The sequence below is a fragment of the Phallusia mammillata genome, chromosome 3, assembly GCF_965637545.1.
Source record: "Phallusia mammillata chromosome 3, kaPhaMamm4.hap1.1, whole genome shotgun sequence".
In the NCBI taxonomy this organism is placed as follows: Eukaryota; Metazoa; Chordata; class Ascidiacea; order Phlebobranchia; family Ascidiidae; genus Phallusia; species Phallusia mammillata.
The window spans coordinates 17,600,098-17,625,652 of NC_137254.1; the positions used below are offsets into that span (position 1 = coordinate 17,600,098).

Here is a 25,555-nt window from a genome sequence, read left to right on the forward strand (position 1 = left end):
CACATGTATATGAACTTGATGTTTCTTTACTTCATCCAAAACTATTTCCATTCTGCTAAGGTTGCCGAGTTATTAGTCATTTACCGAAAAAACTATCCATCCGTTTATTATACAAAAAAAAATCTCTGCAGGTTTCTGGAATGAAAGCATCTTCTGGATCTAAAAAGTCGCGTGTCGATTCCCACATAGGCGTCCAAATAGATTATTCCCAAAACCGAGCAAGTCGAAAAGAGTGTTGTTTTTAGAGAATTTATTTAGCTCTTCAGCATCCCAGTCAGAAAATATCTCGGAGTTATCCCCGGGCCAAACTAGGGATTTGGGTCACTGTTCGAATTAGCAGTGGTTTATCTGAGATTATCTCAGATGAGTGTTCTTAGACATTTTTTTTATTTGAGGTTGTGGAGACGATGTTTTAACAAGCAAACAATATTTTAATTCATGTTATTGCAAACTATGTTAATCTTGTGGAAAACTGTTTCTATGATTTTCTGCGATAACCCATGGGTAAATTGTGGATGTGCCGATGGTATTTTTGAAATCTTGTCTTATTGCCAAATCAATGACTTTACATTAAATTTACTGTTTAAATTTGTATCTTATTACAGAATAATACGTCCTATACATAAAACGCGGGGGCATATAATTTATCAATAGAGCGGTTTTTACACTCGCTGTACACATGCACAAACTATGCAAAATATTTTAAAATTGTTGGCTGGTTTCGTCACTGTGAGTCCATTTATTCCCACGTTTTATCTTTTTGAAAAAGTTTGGCAAGACACCGGACTTGATTTCGCTATAACGATTTCGGTTTTGGCGGGTGGCGCGTGTTTAGGTGGATTCAAGTTGTGTGAAGTCCGTTAGTGCATAAAATACGCAGTGTATTTGATTTAGGCTCCAGGTGTTAATTAAAGTTTGTGGCATACATTGCTTTATGACACAAACTATAAGGCTGCAGGTTTGTGGAATGTATAATGAAAAATGTAAAATCTTCTAAATGTAGGCCACGGTAACTGCTGGCAAGACTAATCTACATTTTTCCAACTTACTCTTTATAGTTAAGTTTCTGCTACTGCTATTACATTTGGTGTTTAATGCAATGGGAAGACCAAAGAGTAAAAGAACATTTTACAAATCTTATAATGCACTGTCCAGAAAACAAAAATGGCTTCGTCGTCAAAACACATTGCGACAAAATGATTTTCAGAGTGATGAAGATAGTACGAGTACTAAAACTATACAAAATATCCATATGTCAGCCATTGGCAGCAACCCCAGCGAATCCCCATCAACCAGTGTAAATACCCAGGCCCATAACGAAACTGATTTTTGCAATGTTTTACCAGCAGCTGAACTAAGCTCAGACTCAGATCAAGCTTCAGAAGAATCATTTAATTGTGACCATGTTTACAGTTGCCAAGAAGAAGGTTTGGTTGAAAAAAGAGCAGAGCACATTCCTTTCCATTCAAACACTGATCCTGATATCACAAAAATAATAAGATCATGGGCTCTTAATGAAGTCAATGTACCCAAAACTTCGGTGTCAAGGTTGTTAAAGGGCCTGCATGCTATTCACACTAAATTACCAATGTCATTCAATACAAGTCAATGATTCATGGAAAGTATGTTCACTTCAGAAACTGGATGTCTTCTTTAAAAGACTTGTTGTATAACACATTTAATCACATCTCTGGTACTGTTCAGTATTCCTTGGTGATTAACATTGATGGGTTGCCTTTATTTCAACATTCACCAGACTTTAAAATGTACCCGATACTGTGTACAATTTACAAAGTCAAGAGTAGACCTATATGCATTGGTATATTCTCGACAGAAAAGTCAACTTGTCGCGAAATGCCAGATCCAGAAGTTTTACTAAAAGACTTTCTAAATGACATCCAACGTCTTCATTCCCATCCCATTTCTTGTGATAACTTAAAGTTTCAAATGGCTGGCAAGGGAATTTTTGTTTGTGATGCTCCAGCAAGATCTTCACTTAAAAAAATTAAATCGCATTGTGCCTACAATAGCTGTGAACGTTGTACAGTAACTGGTGTATATGATGATTATTCTCACCATGTTTGTTTACTTGGTCATGGCAGTTTTAGAACCAATGAGGATTTTGTTTCACATACTCACGAAAATCACCACACTGGTATTTCTGTGCTTGCTGACTTTGGTGTGGATATGATACAATGTTTTGTCCTGGATTATATCATTACAAAATGTATAACCAAAAGTTACCTGCTTCTTCTACTATAGAAAGTATAGCAAAAAACTATTATAAAAGTGATCTTAATAAAACTGTAGCAGAAAACAACGCTGTGTTGAAAAATTTGCAATACGAGCTATATCACCAGTACAAAAATGAACTTGCCGAGCGAAGAAAATACAAACTACCGCGCCCGAAAATGGGCCTTTACAACCGATGCGGAAGTGGAGGGGATCCACCAGATCCCAAGTGGAGTTATATATCTCGGGAATGCGGAACGGGGCCAGTCGAACCAGGGCCACCGTCATGGATTATTCACAAGTGTGAATCAAGATGGGAGTGGCAGGCCAACAGCTCTGACCAAAAAAAGTGTAACAAGGATCCTCACAAGCATGGGAATAAGCGTAAAGTATATCGCCCCCGTGAAGGACATGGCATCGTATATAAAGTATATGTACAAGAAAGAGCAAATAATTCCACCCGAGCTGTTAGAAAAAATACACAACGAGAAAAAACAATATGGCAACCAAAGTAGATGGCAGAAGATCGCAGAGGAGGTGGCCAATTCATTTGACACCAAACCGTCTTGCAACGCATTTAAAGAACGCCTCTTCGAGAAGGATTTCGCCTTCCCTGAAACGCTCGCAAAAAGAGCGTACAACACCGTCAACTTCGGGAAGGCGAACCGCAAGATGAAGAAGGCGTTCAGACGCGTTAACAAAAAGAAATACGAGGAGTGGAGTATTAAAGAAGGCACTGCTATCATTAACGATATCATCAATGAAGCCAAACAGACAGAATGGAATGACAGCAAGTTAAATACCTTCGAGCTGAAGATCGCTCTAGTGTGCGCAGCGCTTGAAGCAAGGAATGAGGAGCAGGACGGCATCCGCTTCGCACCCCACTTCTGTCTCCATGGGGCAGCAGGCAAGGGCAAGACCTTATTAGGTCAGTTCTTGTTCCCCATGGAGTATGCGAGTACTCTTACCAACGACTCGCAAGGAGTGGGGCAGATGGCGCTGCGCCACAAGCATAAAGTCTTAAAGATTGACGATGCGGGTTCGTCATTTTTCAATAATGACGCCCTCATAAGTGCAGTGAAGTTCATGTACCACTCAAATTGGAGTGCAAAGACCCACGGAGATCGCCAAGACAATAAGGCGACATGCGCCTATATTACCACCAATACTAGGAATCCAATGATTAAGTTGGCAAGTCTTGGCGATCTCCAGCCAATGAAGAGGCGCTTTATTCAAGCGATGTGGCCAGAGGACGCCAAAAACCCGGAAACAGGGTCACAAAAGGAGATAAAAGGGTCTCGCACTAACGAGATAATCATAGAGTTGGCGAAAGAAGTCATGACAGAGCTGCTAAAGGAGACGCCCATAGACGAAGATATCGTAAAGATGGCCGACTATATCAACAATGTAGTCGAGGAATTTGAAGGGGCCAGCAGTGAGGATGAGAGCGATGAAGAACCGAGTACCAGTACCTCATCACCGGTACAAAAAAGAAAGGCGGTTCCCGAAAGTGAAGTGCCTGAAAAAAAGAAAAAAGACGATGATGAGGAACTGGTAACTGGTTCGGAGATACATATGACTTTACAAAACACGCCAGGGATCCAAACGTACCGTTGAAGACAAGAAGAGAATTCAACGAGGCAAAGAAGAAGTACGAAGACCCAAAGACAAGGGAGGCGGCACAAGAAGAAGATCGAAGAGTATTGGAGAGCATAGTAATGCCCAGCGAATGGATTGATGATGGAAGGAGGTGTGAGCACAGGGGCATGGATGCTCAATGCTTCTGTGAGATAGAGTCACTATCCACAGATTGCAGTGACAATGTATTATTACAAGCCATGGAAGAAGCGGGGATCGATTTGTTTTAGTACCAGTACCACATTCAACAAGTACCCATGATGTGGTACTGGTACCATTGTATATACGTTATTGTTGTGTTTTATTGTTGTGTATATCCCTTAACACATGGATGTGCTAAAAAAATTAAAAAAAAGATGACAAAAAAAAATTTTTTTAGGGGTTACTAAACGTTTATTGTCTTGGTGGAAGGGAGTGAAAAGGTAAATTTTGCACTTTGTGTTGTGAATTTTAAAACGCTTGATAAACAACTAAATATATATATATAAATATGTATTTTAAGACAGTACACAGCCAAGCTTTCATCGTCATCCATATCCATTATAAATGAACGGATAGAAATATACAAAGACTATATACCAGTTGAGTTTAATCGCAAAATGAGGAATCTATCAGAGCTCCCATATTGGAAAGCATCGGAGTTGAGATTATTTCTTCTGTATACTGGTGCTGTGTTATTAAAATGTAAAAATACTATATCAATTAAGAGGTATAGGCACTTTAAAAGTTTATTCATTGCCATGAGAATTTTGCTTTCATCTTCCTCTAATGAAACCAGTCTTCATCTATGCTCAAAATTGCTTTATGACTTTGTAAGTAAGTGTACAACAATTTATGGCAAAGGTTTTGTTACCTATAATGTACATAGTCTTGTTCATTTGGTAGATGACTACAAAAACTATGGATCCCTTGATTTGGTAAACTGTTTTGTATTTGAAAGTTATCTTGGTCTGTTAAAGAAGTATGTAAAATCTGGTTATAAACCATTGCAGCAAGTCAGTTATTACGCATTTCATTCTAATGAAAATATATTGTCTATGACACATAGCAAATTTGCTGGACTTAATAAAGGTGCTGCTGCTGGCATTATTGAAGGAGGTATTACACTGCCTGGGTTTTCAAATGCAGTACATTTTCGGAAATTTAGACTTTATTCTGACTGTAACTCGGTTGCTAATTCAACTATACAATTTAATGGAACCATTGCAAAAGTATTTGACATAATCTTGCATGGTACAAATGTTTTATTCATTATTAAAAAGTACAGAAATGTTACAACATTATTCAAGAAACCTGTGCCCTCCTCTGCTGTTGGAGTGTTTAATGTTGACTGTTTAAGTGATTCATATCAGGTTATTAATGCCAGTGGTAAAATTTGTAAATGTATTATTCTTCCTTATAAAAAAGGATTTGTTGCAATGGAAATCATTCATTCCATTGAATAAGGTTGTGGCGTTATATGTGTTTTGCTATATTATGGTTTTTACATTGTTCTGTATTATTGTAAGTGTACATTACAAACATTTGTGACATCCCAATTTGTTTTGCAGGACTTTGGTGTAAGTTAAGAAACAAAATGAAAAACTTTGTCTGTGTCAAGTTTACTAATGGTGGTACATCTGATATTGTTCATTGTGGTTGGATGGTTGATACCTCCTTGTGCAAATGGCCTAATTCAGGTGATATACAGCAGATGGCTCGAGACTGTGTTCTTCCTGAACCAAACTGGAAAGTGTATGCATGCAAAATATTATGCCAATCAAGTATGTATGTGTTAATAGTAATGTAATCTGTATGTTTAAAAGTGTATTTTTTGTAGAATCATATGATCGGTGCCTGAAAAAAGCATACACATTAAGTGACGTCGAATCTTCAGAAGAAAAAAACAGTTTGGGACAAAATACCTCACAAAATGATTGCTTCATACCTCCACTTGTCCGCAACAATAGTCTTTCACAAGAGCGGTATGTATTTTATGTTTTATTACTAATTTCATAAATGTGTATAAGGTCTAATGAACCTAACAAAATGAAATCCAAATAATGTTTTTTGTTTCAGTTCCTTTTTGGTACCAGATCAGAGTGTGAGAGCCCCGAAAAAGCAGAAAGCAAAAAGTACAACAATGCCACAAACAGCGAATCTACTCCATGAAATAATGAGACTATCTGCCCAGCTAAACCAACTCACTCGAATAACAACAAGACTAGAAAGAAAAGTTGATTCATTGCTGGTCATGAAAGATGACGAACAATTTTTTGATTTTAAACCTGCATCAAACGAGTTCGAATTAAACAACATTTTGCAGAATGTTACGGTATGTAGTGAAAAATTTTATGTACCATTTCTGCACAAAAACTGACTTTTTAAAATTCGCAGGATTATAAGGATATAGCAAAACGAACAGAGAGAGCATCATTAAGATCAACAATACGGAGCTTCATAAAGCTGTTTTTTAGTCAGGAATTGGCCATAACTTATTCATGGTCTGGTTTAGGAAACAAACGGCAACCAACCAAGAAGTCTTTTAAAAAACATCAAGTCTACACACTTTTAACTCGTAAGTTACTTAATTAAAATCATGTACAATTTTAATAATTGCCAAAAATGATGTATAATCTTTACATTTCAAACCAAATTATGTAAGTATGCTAAAACATACATATTTATAACTTTTACCTTACTAATCACACTGCCAAGTGCCAACCATTTTTTTCATCTTAGGGGTATTGCAATTCACATCCTATAAGGATGCAACAATCGATAACATTGAAAATGAAGTGAAAGTTTCTTTGGCTGGTGTTTGGGATTGGAATGGGGGGCGCGAGGAAAGAAGACAAAAGAGAAAAGAAATTGAAAATTCAAGTGAGAGTGACAGCAATACCAGCACAGACACCATACCATGTGAAGACTGTAATGACATGGAATGAAATTTAGGTTTGGGGCAAAGGTTGCATCTGGCAAAATGCTGCCTAAACGACTTTTGTCCCAACCTGCCGTTTAAACTATTCGTTTGTTTGTTATATTCGTTCTTTAACTAACCGTGCATGTCATACACTGTATGACCACTGTCATTGCAAAGACAATAAATAATTGCTGCAGGGATTTTGCATTTGGTGTAAAGCAGGGATATGTGTGGCCAGGCTACTTCCACGTTAGGCCCATATATAAGGACCTACCAAGGGAAATCAGCGATAATCTAACATGGGCCGATGTTACCTTTCCTGTCTCCCGCCAGTGATAAATCTATGGGGTAACTCCGATGAGCAAGTTACGGGCCATACTAAACTCGAAGATATTTCGACTAAGGCCCGCACTAAAATTTCTGACTGGGATGTCCAGGGTTGATGATGACGCCACGGGAATACCTTGGCCTACAAAAAATATATCAACATTCAAAAGGTCGAGCAAAACGTTGCGAAATACAACTGAACAGTAGCGTCATGGAAGGACAGAAGCAAACAACCACTCTTTTTTGAAAACGGAAAGGTATTACAACATTTAACGTCTACTGGCGCAAACGAACAAAAATTCAATGGACTTGGAGATTGTTCTGACTGGAGCGAAGTCTATCAAAAGTCGACTAAAACGGATGACAACATTTTCTCCAGTGAGCTGATCCAACCCATTGTTACGAGCTGTTGTCTGTGGATCAGGGCTGCCACTAAGAATTTAAAGAAATCCCAAATTTCGACCGAAACTTCCAAGAAAAAATATAATTAAATATACACGTATGAATAATTGACGAAGCAACAGTGCTTCCTAATCAAAATCAGGCAACAAATATTGTTTAACGATATTCGAAACAACGGGTCTGAAAGTAAAACTAACCAAGCAATAACACCAACTCATATTACCAAAACAGCGAATTGCTACAAGCGTTTGCTAACTACACAAGGTCTAGAACAGAACTGCGTCTAAGAAAAAAGGAAAGGGGGAGACGAGACTAAACGGAAGAAATCAGGGGGGCACACAAACAAATAACTTAGTCTAAATGAAATTACTAAAAAAATCAGCAAAATATAAAAGCAAATAAAATTAAGTTAACGCACCCTGGGCACAACCATTTTTTGAATGTTGATAGTGGCTTGGGCAACTTAAGCCACTTTGCTTCGCAAGCGTCCAAGTCTTTGAAAGGCAGCTGTTCGGGATGTATACGATTTTAGCGAGGGTTTGTAGATTCCTTTCTTTTGTCGACGTGGAAAAGACGTACCCCAAGCGGTCTGCATTTTTTTGTTTGGAGGCGCGAAACGCTGTGTCCACTTTCTCGCTTCTTTAAACATTGCTCAGTAATTAATTCAGGGAAGTTGGCACTTTTTTCTAAGTCTGTTTAGACGAAGCTCGCCCTGCAATTGATTTAATCTTCGTACTTGCTTCCCTCAACACAATCCCACCAAAATCCTGTCCTAGAATGATGAGACGTCTCATGCAAAAACAGTGGTTCTTGGATGGTTCCTTAACATGGTCTTGCGTTATAAAATGCAAATTGTTTGAAGTTGAACAGCAATAAGCTACTTCCAAGAATTCAACGTGACCAGTCTCATCCTCGTTGGAAAATTCCCCTAAAGGAGTCCCAACTTAAAGGAAAGACTCTTACAGCGCTGTCTTGATGGCAGTTGTGGTCTTCTGGCCTAATTAAATCCATAAAATATCATTAATATACGGCTTGAATCTACCAGCTTTGTTCAAAGTTGTATTCGGCAACAAAGTGCAAGACTACTACGTTGGCAAGCGTTATGAATCAATTTCCCCAGTGGCAATTCCTTCCTCTGTTTGTACGCGTTTTTCCCGTACCTTATTATTGGAACTAGAAAGTAAAAATTCAGTTCTCGTGATAAACTTTTTCTGTTGGGCGCAACGAAAACGCATGGTTTGCGCATCGCTTCCTACCAAACTGGCAAATAAACTAAGCGAATAACACAACCAAGCGTGACTACTGACTGGAAAGCAATACTGACCAGTGCGCTCTAGGTTAAAACAAAATATAAACGTTATCGGAGGTGACGCATTTTTTAGAACGTCACATAATTTTCTTAATTTTTTCATCTATTGTCGTAATTCACACTTTTCGACTTTGCCATCATTTATTTTTTAGTTATGAGCATGAATATACGATGTGGTACAAAAACAACTTGAAACTGGACACGGTTAAAACAATCATGGGTTGTTAAAGTAAACTTTAAGAAATGTTAACATGTTTATTGTGAAGTCTGACAATCGAGAACGTAGTTTGAAAACAAAATAAACAGCTCCAAAAAGCGCGTTTAGCTTGAACGCTAGTGGGTGGTATTGACAGCATAGCTTGGTAGAGTTTCTCCAAATTTGCTGTCCTGGAACATGTGCCTTGAAACGCTTCAAATTCTGTCGCTGGACGAAATCATCGGCAGTTCTGTGTCAAATTTCGTGAGGCTTTGTTCTAAGGACTTGCTGCTGCACGGCTGAGACGCGTCGGGATCAATTTGCTCGCGTTCATCTAAGTTTTCTTGTTGAAAGAGTTTTAGAATCCAAACGTTTTCTGCCGAAAACAAAGCAGATTATTCCAGGAATCGTAAAAAAGCCAGTTTCTTCTGGGTTTCGTCGCTCGTCGTTTTTCAGAGAAAATCTTCGAAAAATTCGTGCCAGTTTCCTCACCTTTTCTATCACAATGATAGTTTCTGGCGCAAAATGGACAAAGGTGTGCTGACAACTGGCTCGAAGCTTTCCCAGTCCGTTATGGTTTCCAAATCATCATTGTCGTCAGAAAACTCATCGGATTCTTTCGGTAAATTTGGATAATATTGCAGCGTTTCCAAGTCATCAGCTATTACCCGAGTATTTTTGTACATCACATCGCACACAGCCAGATGGAGGCATGAGCAAAACACTGCTGGTGATCGGCCAGAGCCAACCTTCCAAATTTCACCATTACCGCGGCACCCATCGGTTACACGGCCAAATACTTGCTTTTGAAAATCCAACCCGAAGTCATTTAGATGTTTGATAACAAGTTGGAGACTCGATTCAGCAGATAAACTTCCCTAGACTCGTACCATGCCCAGAATAAAAAACATCTCACGCATGAACATTAACATTCAGATAACGTTTGTTTCGAGTGGATGTGCACTCATCCAGCGTTAAAGTGAACTGTCTCATTTCAACACGCATTTGAAGTTGACCTTCCACTGCAATTTTCGCTTCAGCGTTGAATGTTTGCACAAACTGCCTGGCTTTGTCTTTTCCGTTCGGAAAACGAAAACCTTCGTGAGGCTTTTTCGGATCCTGGAACCTTCACAAAAAAACTTCTAAGCGCTCCATTTGCTTTCCTTAGACATTACGCTTGTATTCAAAACTAGATATTAATTTGATGCCAGAGAGTCCAAGAATCGTAAAACCGAATCTGGGTGCCATTGTCATCAACTGGTCGTTAGGGAAGGATTCACGCTGCGAATCAACTGGAGAATTCGACACCAGACAAAGAAAAGGAAGCATACACACTGACCAGAAACTAATATGATCCGCTGCGATGGCAATTTGCCGCCTACAAACGAAATTCAAAACTGACGTTGCGTCAGAAGATATAGTATATATATTGCAATTGTGCGATGACGTAATTTCTCGCGAGAAAATGGTTTTCATTTCTCGATATTAGAGACTCGATTTTTTTCTAAATTTATGGAGAAAGAACTGGAGTATTCAAACAATTTGTTCACCACAATGGCGCAAAACTCACCCGAAAAGTATTGTGACCCATATACAGACATAAAAAAAACCTGATCGGGATTCGTCCCCGGGAGTGTCCTGGGTTCGAACCCCGTGAAAAACAACAAACTATGACAACAAAGCATTAGAATTATGCTTTTTTCCAAGGCGGCATAATTTTTTAGGGGGTTAATTTGTTGCTACAAATGATGACCCTTGTTTTCCAAATACCGTTTCTGTTTTACTGTGATAAGAGTGTTACTGGTTGCAGGTCTTGAATACCTTTTTGTGATCCTTTGGGCAAGGCAACAACTTTCATAAATGGCACAAACGGAGAAATAACGTTCCAACGTGTTTAGGTTTAGGTGGCACAACTTTGAGTTCTAATTTTTTTTTCAAGGCTTAGGGTGACCCATCTACTTTACGTTGATGTCCGCTGCATGTGAAGCAAATCCATTGTTGGCCATCAACAACAAAATCTAAAGCAAACGATTTTAAAGAATCGGTGTAATTGTGACAGTGGTATATTTCTTAATTTTCTGAGTACAGCTTTTAGCTGTTGCAGCAAACTTCTTTTGGGCCTATTTCCTAAACTCATAATCAGAATTATGCTTGGTTTTTATTCTTTGAGATGACTTAGCTATTTGAATATGTTTTTGTTGTTGTTTCCTTTTGTGGGTTGATTTTCTAAACACAGACTCGTTATATTTAGTTTTTAATTGCTCTATTTATGATGTTCTGAACCCTTCGTTTCAGTGTATTTTTGGGCTGTTTGCAGCAGCTTTCCTTCTCGTGAATAGTCTAAATAGAGAATCAGAATGATATTTAGTTTTAATTCGCTTTATCATATTACTCTTGCAAATTTATCCTCACAAATAGCCTTTACTGCGTCTAATTGTAAATTCTGTTTCAAAACTTTTTCCATCTCCTCTTTCGTTCATATGGAAAAGGCAAGCCAGAGAGATTTCTTCTGCTTTGATCGTTAACAAATTTTTCTCTTTTCTTCTCCTCTGCTTTATTAGCCAATCTTTGGCGAAAAGTTTCGCTGCTGTTTTTCATAAGTTACGCAGTGTGCTCCAGTGTAAAACAACAAGGAAGTTGATGGCACCATAGCCGCAACCATCGCACCCACCACACCCACCTGGCGATTTCCTGTTTTGTAACATACCAAAAATGTTTGTGTCATTGGCTGTGTTATAAACATAAGCAATTGACATTTTACCAACAGCAACCACTTTACAAGTACAATAACAATGCCACATACTACATTTTTTTAAATGGAGCTCCGTATTCTAAAAACACAATATTCAGCTGTTTCATTGCATTTTATTCTGCTTGCCATCTGTTTTATAAACATACATGCTTAAAAATTACTTTTGATAAATAATAATTTATTAAATAGTTTACACCACATTCACTTACTTTGCATTTCTTGGTGTGTTTTTTTTTTGTAAATACAACATATAAGTTATATTGAGTAAGACATGGTACGAAAGTGATCATCAACCGGTCACTTATTTCTCTAAAGCAGGGGTCACCAAACTTAGCGCCGTCTTTCCGAACTTAGCCCGCAAGGCGATTTTGATAGGGACGCCAAGATATGGTCTTTCTATGATCCCATTAAAAATCTGGTGATGCGACTATTAAATTGTATAGTTAGTCTCATCTTACAAGCAATGCTTGTATATTACGTCACAAGTGACTAAAGAAAGCATTTGTTTGGGCACATTTAGCACTTGTAATCTTGTTTGTGACGTAACAAACTGGCTTTGGGTCAATCCTGCGCGTTGTAATCCCATAAAACAAGGTAGTATTAATTCTACATATCGCGACAGGAAAACTTTCGTAAGAAGTAGATGGATTTTTAAATGATACAAAGTTATCAATGCGATTTGACAAACCAAAAAATGTGGTCGCGGGCCGGATGAAATGACCCCTGCTCTAAAGCCCAAAACCGCCGACTCATTCTTATCACCTATTTCATTGCTTAGTGCAGGGTTGTCCAAAGCCTGGACCTCCTTCAATGCGGCCCGCCGCCTCTTCTAGAAAACTTTTAAAAATTACCGTATATCCTCGCATATAAGCCGACCCTAGAAAAACAACCTTAAAATGGTAAATTTATAAAAATCCGCATATAAGTGACATAACAACCAAGTATGAATACAATGGTAAAGAGGCATTGTTATTGTTTATTACGCAACTTAAATTTCTGCCTCGTACGTCTTATGCTAGTTTTCAACAGTTTAGCCCAACCCTAACCGGTACAATGTAGCCTTTGAAAATGAGAAAAGTTTATCTCGAAACGTCAGGCATTTCTAAATAAAATGTTTTCTGCAATATTGGCTGTGTGCTTTATGCTGAGAATATTCTTTATAATTTCAGTTTTACTTAATCCTCCATTACATTCTGTTTTATTCTTTCTTTTCAGACTTAGTGCCACATTTTTTACGATGGCTCAGAAAAGAAAAATCTCTGATGAAAAACGTAAATTCAAGGATAGTTGGGAATTGAGATTCCTGGTGAAAGAACAAAGTGGTCGAGTTTTATGTTTAATTTGTAATGAAATGATATCTGTTATGAAAGAGTACAATGTACAACGACACTACAGCACTCTTCATGTCACTGGCTATGATAAATACACTGGTGAGGCGCGGCGAGCCCTACTCAATGATCTCAAATCAAACCTGCGTAAGCGTCAAGAAAACATGTTTCAATTAGTGAAGCCTTTGTCTTCTACAACCATTGCTTCTTATGATGTATCACTTTTGATGGCTAAATCCAAAAAGGCATTCTCTGACGGTGATCTCATTAAGCGATGTGCAATAGCTATGGGAAAGGCCATGGGCTTTAACGATGCAGCTCGTGGGTTTGAAAAAATTCCACTCTCGCATCAAACTGTTGCTAGACGTGTTGAAGAGCTTAGCAATTTCGTTCAGGAGAAGGTCATGAATCAAATTCAGCAGTGTGTTTATTTTTCTCTCGCTCTTGATGAAAGCACAGATATAAGGGATGTCAGCCAGTTGCTTGTCTTTATTAGAAGTATTGACTCACAGTTTAATGTCAGTGAGGAGTTACTCGGCTTACTCCCACTTTTTACCACTGCGAAAGGATCTGATATTTATGAAGCGCTGAATTCTTTAGTGAGCAAGTATGGTGGATTTCAGAAATGCTCTTGCATCGTTACAGATGGTGCCAAATCAATGACTGGAGCTAAAAGAGGGGTTATAGGGTACTTGAGAGATGCTGGAGTCGACTGCCCAATGCTTCATTGCATTATTCATCAAGAATCGTTATCTAGTCGCTGTATACGTTTATCTGATGTGATGCAGCATGTAATGAAAATTATTAATTTCATTAGAGGCGGTAATAAAGCGCTGAGACATCGTCTATTTGTTGATTTCTTGAAAGATTTGGATACAGAATTTTCTGACGTTTCACTCCATTCTACTGTTCGTTGGCTTAGTGCTGGGAAATGTTTGCAGCAGTTCTTCAGTCTGCGTAATGAGATTCTAAACTTTTTAGAAGAACTGAATGCAGACACTGATGGGTTTAAAGGTTTATTGCAAGACGTCAACTTTCTGAAAGGTCTAGCATTTTTCACAGATATTACTCAGCATCTGAATAAGCTCAATTTAAGTTTACAGGGTAGGAATCAAACAATTGCTTCTCTGTATGGTTTCATAGATGGCTTCCGCAAAAAATTATGTCTCTTCAAAAGTAATCTGCAAAGTAACATTCTGATTCACTTTCCAAGTTGTGACGTTATTTCTAAAGAAATAGAGGACAATAACTTCTGCTGCTTTGTTGAAACTCTTGATACCCTCATTGAAGACTTCAACAAGCGATTTCAAGATTTCCGGCACCTTGAGAAAAACTTCAATGTATTCAATGCTCCGCTGACTAAAACTATATCAGAAGCCGATGACGATTTGCAGCTTGAATTGTGTGACTTGCAAAGTGACCAGTTTTTATTAAGCAAAGCTACACTGCCAATCACTCAATTTTGGCCTCTTCTTTCTGAAGAGCATTATCCTAATTTACGCCGTTTTGGATTGCACTTGCTGTCAATGTTTGGCAGTACCTACCTTTGTGAAGCAGCATTTTCCGCAATGAAGTCGATTAAATCCAAAGAGAGGAATCTACTTAAACAAACATCTCTCGAAGCCTCCCTTCGTTTAGCCTTAACCTCAGTTGACATTGACACAAAGGAGCTGGCTTCCAAAATACAGGCACACCCATCTCACTGAATTTTAAGTAAACTGTACCGTTTTACGTACTTCCTTAAATATTTTTTACGAATAAATTTATGGTTTATTCTTATTCATACTTGTCAGTTATTTTTAAGGTTTCCTGGTCTACTGACGTTGCTCAAAATTTCCAAAACTCTCTTATTCGTTGTATTCACATCTTAGCTTCTTTAATCTATTCCCCAATATGTTTTTATGATAAATATAAAGATTCATTTACACATGTACGTGTTTTACTTTACATCTGGTACGGTGAGACAGTGTATAAGAGGAAAAATGTCAACTGCGGCCCGCGATCTAATTTCCTTGCCGAATGCGTCCCGCGTCCCATAAAGTTTGGACAACCCTGGCTTAGTGGATCAAGACTACAATGAACCTATCGCTCATTGATTGGAATCTTCAATTCGTAAGAATGAAAGATTTTATGCTTTATTAAATTTATATCAAATCATCTTACACACTGATTTCCTGTTTAACAATAAACCTTTTTTGTCGAGCTTGCTTCTGTGTAATAAACAATAAGAAATTAAGTTAATCAAACACCAGCGTGCAATCAACTTTCCAAGATACCAGGAAAACTGGATCCCAAACAGAAATTATGCTATATAACGGTCTGCACGTTTCATACAAGGCAAAAATATGTAATATTATAGAACACAAACAGGTATAACATTAACTTCTTTTTGTTTTTGAAAAGTTAAATGAAACAAAACTTAGTATAAAATAAGACAGTCCTGATAATAGGCCTTTGTAGCAACCAGATTTGAAATACCGCACTAGGCCTCCCAGTTCCAGACTGAGATGAATGAGATGAAAACACTGTTTGTTGTGACACTGGTGACTCGCATCCAACCATTTTGGCAGTTTGAGCTGTTTTTTTTTTTAAATCATGTCAGCTACGCGGTGTGTTAAAAAACAAGGAAGTTGATAGCACCGTAGCCGCGGCCATCTCACCAACCTGTTGGCGATTTTCGAAGAAACAATAACTGAACAACCAGTTACTGCTTCTGTTTTGTGCTTTGATACTGACATTTTGACGTAGCAAATTCCGTTTGTCCTTTGACAGCCACGCGCCTCACTATCGCGTTTCTGTCTTCCGCTATTTAAAATGTAATTAACTACAAATTTGCGATAAATTTCAAACATAATGTTTCACAAACACTGGAACTCGTCTATTTAACATTGATTATTATCAATGTCACTTTTGTTACAAATCTGTTTTTAATATTTAAAACATGGAACTGGTGTTAGTAAAAAGCAATTACACCACGTCAAGATGTCAGGTATTGTGATGGAAAAAATGTTGCCTGCCGGGGAAAGTTTTTTTTATTTACTTCAACACGATGGCTCAGAGCTCAGGAGGTACCTCATTGTCGTAAGACCCGGCCTAAGGTTTGCTTTATCACAAAAGCTTTGTGGGAAGCTGTTTGTGTAATTTACTTCCGATATAACGGGTTGCTCGCGTTGGCGTTAATCAAATCGGCGAAATATCGCAAATTATCTCGCCTATTTCGCCACATCTATTCGTCTATGCAAGATGGAATGAAATCACGGTAGGCCCCGTTCATGCGCTTAAATTTCTGTTTGCACTCACACCATAAATTTTCAATATTGTTAGTGTGTATTTCTGGGGTAACAAAACGATAAGAATGGTTTAACGTTTAGTGCTTGTACTTTTGTGGCAAACCTGCAAACAAATATATTAGTAATTATATAGCAAAGAAAGGCGTCAATAAAACCTTATACTACATAAGTGGTTGTAAGCAGCCCATTCATCTGACCAGATTGTTGTTCCTGAGGTCACGTGGCGCAATCCGGCGTGGCACCAGTTCAAACAAACACTCCCTGTACAGAGTTTGGAAGCCAAAAAATATACAGTTGTTTTATGTCTTACTTAGTCTGAAGATTAACGCCAACGAAATCCCATTGTTCTCGTTTCGGGCGCGCTTGTGCATTTGACCCGCGTTTACGGCTTGCCACCATAGTTTCATCAATGGCTACAACATGCTCGACTCCCCCAATCACGTTGGGCCTGGAAAGGAGATTCTGTGTGCAAATGTAAAAAATGTGTTACAATAAACGCTTGTATCTTAACTACTGAATAAGCTCACTTCTCGAAGGAAATTGCACCAATTCACACAAGGTATTGATGCCTCTGTCGCAATAACATCTTGACATACATCTAATGTCCAAAAGTACATTAGAGTCACAAGCTGCCGCAAATTCAGGTGGCTCTTTTGAAAAATGACCCTAATAATTTTCCTGCATGTCTGTTAAAACACCAACACAACAATACAAAAACAACATCACTTTTAAAACTATTATGTATATGTATCATCCATAAAGTTTTAGATCCAAAACACTATGGAGGCCACAGCAAAATAAACGAAATGCAACAACAAAATTACACGTGCAAGACAGCGGCAAGCGAGGCCATCGACCTTGGCCGACGCCAAAATCTTTTCTGCTTTTATCCAAACAGCTCTACTTACAGTTGTTTTGCGAAACTCTTTTTCCTCCAGTTTTTTTTTCAATCCCTTGAAATCTGTTGTAGTTAACAGCTTTTTGCTGAACAAATCCAAATCGAACTGAGAAAGTTTTTCAGCTTCACCTTTGTTATTGCTTTTGTTTACTGCCCATCAGTTCACGCTGCCCTTTATAAGCATGTCCTTTTTTACTGTTAAAAGAATTAAACCAAAAACAGACCTGCTTGCATTCACCTACTTTAACGATTATAATTTCTGTGTTTAAGTTTTGCAATCGAGATTACGTGAGGTTGTCGCCCGATTTTTTTGCAGTGTTTGTTTAGCATCTGTAATTTCCGAGTTTAATCGTTGGATTCTATTTGAATCGCACAGGCAATCTAAGATAAAACTGATTTGGTAACATACAAGAGTGTGGAACGTTGCCATTTCAGAAGATTACCTTGATTCATTAAAGAAAAAAATGGATTTAGCTCGAGAAAAAACCATTTGCAATCTACTTCAATTTCGGATAGAACTCCTCTTGGCATCCCAGAACGTCGTGACGAGAAGGCAAAAGAGGCAAAAACTTAGTTTAAGAAGTATGTTAATAGAACACACCGGTTCAGTTTGATGGGAAACATGATTTTGCAGCCTGGTTAGTGAGTTTTGAGAATTGTCCCGAGGACAGTTCGTTGCGACGATGAAATTGTTGCCGTCGAGCATCTCCTCCTCTGCTCTTGTAAGATCGATCGCGGGATCTCTGATGTTGTTCGCTGGGAAAGGTGCCGCGCTGTCTTCGACCTAGATGGCTGATCTGAAAAACCGAATCCTACGGCAGTATTTTGTTCTTTTGTATGTGACCAAGTTATCCAGTTGAACATAATAGTATAGAATAAAAAATAAAAACGTAAAATTTCACTAAGATAAAACTGAAACACACACACACACACACACACAAAAAAAAAGTGAAAACTAGGGTAGTGATGACATAGGAGGATAAGCTGTATTATATGTATTCTGGTTTGAGCGAGGACACGGAAGTGAATTAGTTGTTGATGGGTCATATTGCGTTCATAAATGCAAGCGAAGCTGTTTTTTGAAAGAGGACAAGCGTGGCAGAGACATCGTATGAAATTGAGCCGAACGCAGTGTTTATGTGCCGAACGCAGTGTTTACGCGTGGATGAAAGTAATTCTGGTGTAACGCTTTCTTTTGCGTGTCCCCCTTTTTTCACGCAAGCGTCACACAAGGTGGCTTAAGTAAAACGCGGACACCAAGTGAACGAAATTTCGTTTTTAATTTGGTCAAATCCGGTTTTTCTGCACAAGAAAAACGAAAGCATATAAAACATGAATCACAATATAACACGCAATAAAGTAAACATACCGACTGTTTGGCCACAGGGGTTTTGGTATTAAATGATGCTTTAAAGGCCGAACAAATCCTGCACAAACAACCAAACATTTACAGGTTTAGAACAAAACTTCACATTATAGTACAAAGCCAAACTTACCAGCAAAATGATTCACAAATGCAGCTTTATCAAACTCAGCAATTTATTTATACTTTCTAGCTGCTAAATAAAGGTATCAGAGTTTAGATTGATGGCTTCAATTCAAATTATGCCTGTCAGCAGTTTACAAACGTACACCACGAGGCAAGTTACAAAATAATTGCAACATACACAGTACACAGGCAATTGACGTCACGCATTGGAACATTAATTGTCACGCAATGGAACACTAACTGTTACGTCACAGGACGATTGTTATCAATTTTCTGGACAAGGTTATATTCACAACAGTTGACAAAAACGACGTAACATACCCCCACCCGAATGTATCTCCAGGAGGACATACATTCTAAAACACAAAACGTCGTTGAAGATATACTGAACACAACAAACGAAAATTCACATCGCAAAACCGTTTACAATTTGCCGGTCGCGCAATCACCGCGGGAGTCCATCACCAAACACAGTTTGGTGATAGGTCGTCTGACGGAGGTAGCACCGGTTCTTACCAGTGCAGAGCGCACGACACCATGCGCATCTGGAAAGGTTGACATCACTCGGCCGATTCTCCAACGCGCTCGCGGAATGGATTCTTCTACGACCAACACTAGGTCGCCTGGCTCGATGTTCCTCTGCTTCGAAAACCACTTCTGTCGTTCAATGACAGTGGGTAAGTATTCACGCACCCAGCGACGCCAAAATTGGTCGGCCAGGTATTGCACTTGTCGCCAATGGTGGCGAACGTAACAGTCCTTCTTCACGAACACGCCAGGTGGCATGTTGGGCGACGGACGCAACAAAATCAAATGATTGGGAGTCAGCGGTTCGTCCGATTGTGGGTCCATCACCACTGGAACAACATGTTGTTGCACAATTCGAAACAGTGCCAATTCAGCTTCAGCTTTTGAACCTGGAGGGTTCCTTTCGGAAATGGTCGTATTTGCATCTGTACACCGTTTGGACAATAAAACGCGCTTATACCGTAACAACCAAGCGGTTGCACGTCGTAGGCGATTCCAATCAGAGTAATGATTGATCAGTTTTGAGATATAATCCGTCTCGCAAGCGGTTCCACACGTGAAATTTGCACTGACCTTCTTTGCTTCCATTAAAAAATCATCTGTATTTGAAACTTCTTCTTTAGGCCAAGTAGATTCGTCACCCCAAAGAAACCGTGGGCCGGACAACCAAACGTTGTTATTCACCATTTTCTTCACAGACAAGCCACGTGAGGAGTCGTGGGCAGGGTTTAACTTGGACGGAACATGTCGCCACTGCTCATTTCTGCTATCAATCTTTGCCAGTCGGTTTGCTACAAAGGTTTCGAAACGTTTCGTAGAATTTCTAATGCTCATCAACACCGACATGGAATCTGTCCAGAACGTCGATTCGCAGTCGGGGCAGCCCAACTCTCGTCGCAGAAAGCCATACATTTTAACCGCTAGCACCGCTGCCGTCAACTCCAAGCGTAGTATGGATACAGTATGTATCGGTGCAAGTCGCGACTTGCCAAGCAAAAAACAACAGTGTACCTGCGTATTGTGGTTAACAAGGCGCAGATAAGAAACTGCCCCGTAGGCCGACGACGATGCGTCAGCAAACTGGTGCATTTCCATCTTAACTATTTTTTCAAAGGAAGGGGGTTTAATGCAGCGTTGAACTCGTACTTGGCTTAACATAGGAAGTCCCACCATCCAGCCTCTCCAACGATCAGCGTCTTCATTTGAAATGTCTTCGTCCCATCCTAACCCTTGACGACAAAGGTCCTGCAACAGTACTTTGGCACTAATTGTAGCAGGAGCAACAAGACCCAAGGGGTCGTTCAGCGCACTGACGGCAGACAAAATTCCACGGCGCGTCAGCGACTTATTAAGCATCTGCACATCAAATCCAAATTCGTTATTTGGGACGTTCCAGAACACGCCCAAAATTCTTCCAGATACGTCCGAATTAAGATCATGATTCTTCGCCATCTTGGACCGTTCGTCAGAAGGAATTGATTGTAAAACTCTATTACTGTTGCTCATCCACTTGGTTAGGTGGAACCCAACTCTTTGCAGGAGCCGACCTAAGTCTTTTACCAATATAATTGCTTCGTCCTCGGTCGCCACGCTTGCAAGGCAATCGTCCACGTAGAAATTTGATTTTACCGCTGTAGTAGCTGCAGCACTGAACTCGTGGCCAAACTCTTCCGCAGTTTGGAGCAAGCTAAAAGCGGCGCAGCTCGGAGAGGACGTTGCGCCAAATAGATGCACAGTTATTTCGTGGTCTTCCGCTGGCTTGGACAGATCGCCTTTGGGCCACCACAAGAAACGAGGGCTCGCAGTGTCTTCTGGCCTTACCCGGATTTGATGAAACATGGATTCAATGTCTGACACAACCGCCACGGGTTCCTTTCTAAACCTTGTCAGGACGCCTACTAAGTTGTTCATCAGATCTGAGCCACTCATTAGGGCATCGTTTAATGCAACGCCTGCATGCTTTGCGGCACAATCGAACACGACGCGCACCTTGTCAGGCTTGCGCGGGTGCAAAACAGGGTGATGTGGAAGATACCACTCTCGTTTACTTTGGCCGCGATCGTGCGAAGAGACCCTTTTCGCGTATCCCTTTTGGATATAAGTTTCCGCTGTGTCAACGTATCGCTCACGAAGTTTCTCGTCGTTCTTTAGTCTTCGTTCAAGAGAACGGAGTCTTCTTTCTGCCAACACGCGGTTTGGCGGAAGTTGAGTTTGATTTCCTTTCCATAGCAAGGGCAACTGATAATGACCGTCTACATGCAGCACGTCCCGTTTCATAATTTCGAGCGCCGATCGGTCTTCACGCGAAATTCTCTTGTCTTCAATCACGGTTAAATCAGAAAAATCGGTTCTCCACAGACAGTCGATCTCTTTGCTCATGTTGTCGTCAAAACTACTTACGTAGTTTAAATCAATGCGTGTCCCGCTGGTGGGCGCAAACGATGGCCCCAACAAAGACCACCCAAGGGCCGTTTTTACTGCAATGGGTTGTTCGCGGCTGCCGCAGCGCGTCTCCTGGAAAATCATCAGTTCAGGAGCATCGACGCCAATCATAAGTGTCACTTCTCCACCTTCGATCTGTGGAAACTCTAAACCGCGTAAGTATGACATCTTTTTCAGTTTTGCCTTTGATGGTAACTTGTTAGTTTTTACCGGGAGCTTATCGATAGCCATTACACTGCTAAGGTTAATACTAGGTCCATCATCAAAGGCAGGAGCAACAGACAGGGAAACTATTTTCGTTGGCAAAGTTTGCTCGTTGCCTACAGTTCGAAGCGATACAGTACGAGACTCCCCTTGCAAGTGTAGGACATCCACTAGGCGTTGACTACACATAGATTTAGTGGCACCAGAGTCCAAAAATGCATAAGTGAGAAATTCTATGTTGCCATTTCGCGCCCGAACTGGCACGATATTCATGTACATATCACCACATATACTGGTATTGCCACATATTGCAGAGGGCTTGAAATCTGACGCCAAGTGAAATGAATTAACTTCACTGGTCACCTTTTCTACAGGAGCAAAACTGCGGTTGGCTTCTGCTATAGAAACCTCCCGATGTAGCAGCGTATGATGAGAGTTGGAATCACAACCGGAGATTTTGCACGGATCCTTCTCCTTGCAATCTCTTGCATTATGTCCTTTCTGCAAACAATTAAAGCACAGTCTTTGCCTCCGTGCGAATTCGTATCGTTGGTAGACAGGCTTGTTTTCAAACGAGTTGCAAGTAGTCAAATCATGGAGTCCTATGCAAAACAAACAGCGAGCCTGCGGGGCTTCAGTTCCCGGCAGCTCAGACGACACGACGTACGTGGCCGCCCTATTTTTTCTTTGACCACTAGGCGTCTCCCGTGTGGGGTGATTGGCCCGTCTAAACGACGAACTCGCCACGGCAGCTTGATTATCGACAAATTCAGTCAGGTCGTCGAAATTAGGTTCTCGATCATAGGTTTTGATTATACGGGCGACGTCTTTGTCCCATTGCTCTTGCATGTCACTGGACAAACGACGCACAATTGCCAACAAATTTTGAAATGTGTCCAAACCTGCGTTGCCTTCGATTTGGGATAGTACCACTTGACACGTCTTCATCAACCTCGCAAATTTCTCCATGCTGTTGACGTCTTCCGAGCGAAGTTTCGGCCCGTACTGTAGCTGATTTAAGCAGGTGCGTGCAACGATGTGATCCTTGCCATATTTTTCCTTGAGCAGTTTTAGGGCTTCGGCGTATCCACCTTCTCCACTGAGAATGGAACAATGCTTAATCAAATCGTTAGCATCACCGACACAAAATTGCTGCAAATAACTGAGGCGCATGTCGTCGTCAGAAACATGGTCAGCAATATGGCATTTAAAGCTACGAATAAAGGCATGGTACTCCATTGGATCACCGGCAAACTTTGATATTTGTGGGGGTGGCAGTCTAGCATCTTTCTTAACAGGTCGCTGATTACTAGTTGACGGTTGGGGCTCCGGCAAAGCGCATACTGGCAGGTCAGACATTGACAACTCGCGGACTTCGCCAATAACACTACTGGTGTTTGCACAGTTACAACAACATTTGGGCACGAACGGAGTGACTTCGGGCTTCAAACCTAGTTTTCTGGGTTTAATAGGTGGCGGGACAGACTTACTTGGTTCGTCGGACTTTGTAACCAAGGGCTGTGCTAATGCCGTATCTAATCCTACCAATGGAACAGATAGGGGTACTTCAACGGGGTCTTCCTCGTAGGAGTTCACTTCCAGCTCTGCCATGCGAAGTGCATGTTTGAATCGGATAGCCTTTTCTATCTCATCCAACTTCCGTCGCTCTTCACGTCGGCGAAGATCTTCCTCGCGTTCAACACGTTCCTTCTCCCTCTGGATAGACTGTAACTCATAATTCTGCTGTATTCGCAGACGTAAATTTTGTAGTTTTAATTTCGATCTCCGCTTCATTTCTAAGATAGCCGAACTAGATAATGTGTGCACGCTACTTATCACCGAACCATCCACTGATGGTGGGCGTTGCGCTACATTCTCCAGCAGATTCGATGTAGAGGGTTCGCCATCACGAAAGGAGTGAACACTCGCTTCGACCCATTCTTCCGTGCGCTGGTTCACGTCATCTAACTCGAATTCGGGATCGTCTGCTGCCATCTTCGTCGTGATTGCGTTGGTACTGAACGATTGACAATCGGCCAGTCGAAAAACTTTTATGTAACGCTTTCTTTTGCGTGTCCCCCTTTTTTCACGCAAGCGTCACACAAGGTGGCTTAAGTAAAACGCGGACACCAAGTGAACGACATTTCGTTTTTAATTTGGTCAAATCCGGTTTTTCTGCACAAGAAAAACGAAAGCATATAAAACATGAATCACAATATAACACGCAATAAAGTAAACATACCGACTGTTTGGCCACAGGGGTTTTGGTATTAAATGATGCTTTAAAGGCCGAACAAATCCTGCACAAACAACCAAACATTTACAGGTTTAGAACAAAACTTCACATTATAGTACAAAGCCAAACTTACCAGCAAAATGATTCACAAATGCAGCTTTATCAAACTCAGCAATTTATTTATACTTTCTAGCTGCTAAATAAAGGTATCAGAGTTTAGATTGATGGCTTCAATTCAAATTATGCCTGTCAGCAGTTTACAAACGTACACCACGAGGCAAGTTACAAAATAATTGCAACATACACAGTACACAGGCAATTGACGTCACGCATTGGAACATTAATTGTCACGCAATGGAACACTAACTGTTACGTCACAGGACGATTGTTATCAATTTTCTGGACAAGGTTATATTCACAACAGTTGACAAAAACGACGTAACATCTGGTTTTCAGCCCTTCGGGTGTTGTGATGGTGCACTGACGTAATAGGTGTAAACAGAGAGTTGTATGTGGAAGGTAGGGTACCAGTGCAAAACGCATGTAGTAGTTTGGCTACCTCAAGTTTGTAAATGTCTTTAAACTTTAGAAGACGCAAATCGTGATATAGTGGAGTAGCGCGACATCGGTAAGGGCTGCGGGTAATAGCTCGCAAAATTTTGTTATGTTTGATGTTAATCCGCAAAGAGTTTCGTTGTGAATTTAGATGCCGTTGGTAAATCATTGATGTAAAGCGAAAAGAGTAAAGGAGCCAGTGACGAACCTTGAGGACAGCCACAGGTTACGTTTAGCAGTTGTGATGTGACGTTTGATATGCGTGTGCATTGTTTACGATGACTTCAGTAGCTACGGAACAGTTCTAAGGGGCTTCCCCGTACTCCATACTAATGCTCCAACTTCCACAACAAAACCCTGTGATCGACTGTGTCAAACGCTTTGGACAGGTCCAAGAAAATAGCACATGTGTATTGCTTTTGATCAAGCGCAGCTAACACTCTTTCATGGATGTCGTCAATTGCCAGGGATGTGGACCGATTGCATCGAAAACCATACTGGTGAGTTGTTAACATTTCATATTTTTCAACATAGTTGTACAGACGTTGATACATAATTTTCTCAAAAATCTTAGCAAAAGGGGACAGTAGTGAAATTGGTCTGTAGTTAGTGCATTCAACTTGTGAACCTGTTTTATAAATTGGTATTACTTCCGCAATTTTAAGTTCCCCGGGGTATTCACCATGTTGAAAACACCAGTTGAAAGTCTCTGAAAGCAAAGGTGAAATAATGCTTTTGACCAGTTTGATGTATTTAATAGGGATTTCATGACTAGGCACAGCTTTACGACTCATCTGGGGTAGTGTAATAGAAGAAGAAGGATGATG

The 25,555-nt window shown here is 40.1% G+C and overlaps 3 protein-coding genes, 1 long non-coding RNA gene and 1 pseudogene across 4 annotated transcripts; 4 read left to right on the top strand and 1 right to left on the bottom strand.

The window, feature by feature from the left end:
• Nucleotides 1-532: 532 nt before the first annotated feature.
• Nucleotides 533-2,262, top strand: LOC145219758 (uncharacterized; annotated as a pseudogene).
• A 1,982-nt stretch (nt 2,263-4,244) lies between these two features.
• LOC145220601 (uncharacterized) lies at nt 4,245-4,702 on the top strand. The gene is made up of 2 exons (XR_013858230.1): nt 4,245-4,292; nt 4,373-4,702. It is a non-coding gene; the product is annotated as an uncharacterized LOC145220601 (long non-coding RNA).
• A 341-nt stretch (nt 4,703-5,043) lies between these two features.
• Nucleotides 5,044-6,972, top strand: LOC145220582 (uncharacterized). The gene is made up of 5 exons (XM_080087792.1): nt 5,044-5,633; nt 5,690-5,834; nt 5,929-6,184; nt 6,247-6,427; nt 6,592-6,972. The coding sequence occupies exons 1-5, from the start codon at nt 5,447-5,449 to the stop codon at nt 6,795-6,797; spliced, it is 975 nt and encodes a 324-aa protein (XP_079943918.1). The 5' UTR covers nt 5,044-5,446; the 3' UTR covers nt 6,798-6,972.
• Nucleotides 6,973-12,995: 6,023 nt separating this feature from the next.
• Nucleotides 12,996-14,792, top strand: LOC145219760 (general transcription factor II-I repeat domain-containing protein 2B-like). Its single transcript, XM_080087075.1, has one exon. It carries the CDS (start codon nt 12,996-12,998, stop codon nt 14,790-14,792), a length of 1,797 nt encoding a protein of 598 aa, XP_079943201.1.
• Nucleotides 14,793-19,186: 4,394 nt separating this feature from the next.
• Nucleotides 19,187-23,932, bottom strand: LOC145219761 (uncharacterized). Its single transcript, XM_080087076.1, has one exon. It carries the CDS (start codon nt 23,930-23,932, stop codon nt 19,187-19,189), a length of 4,746 nt encoding a protein of 1,581 aa, XP_079943202.1.
• Nucleotides 23,933-25,555: the final 1,623 nt, after the last annotated feature.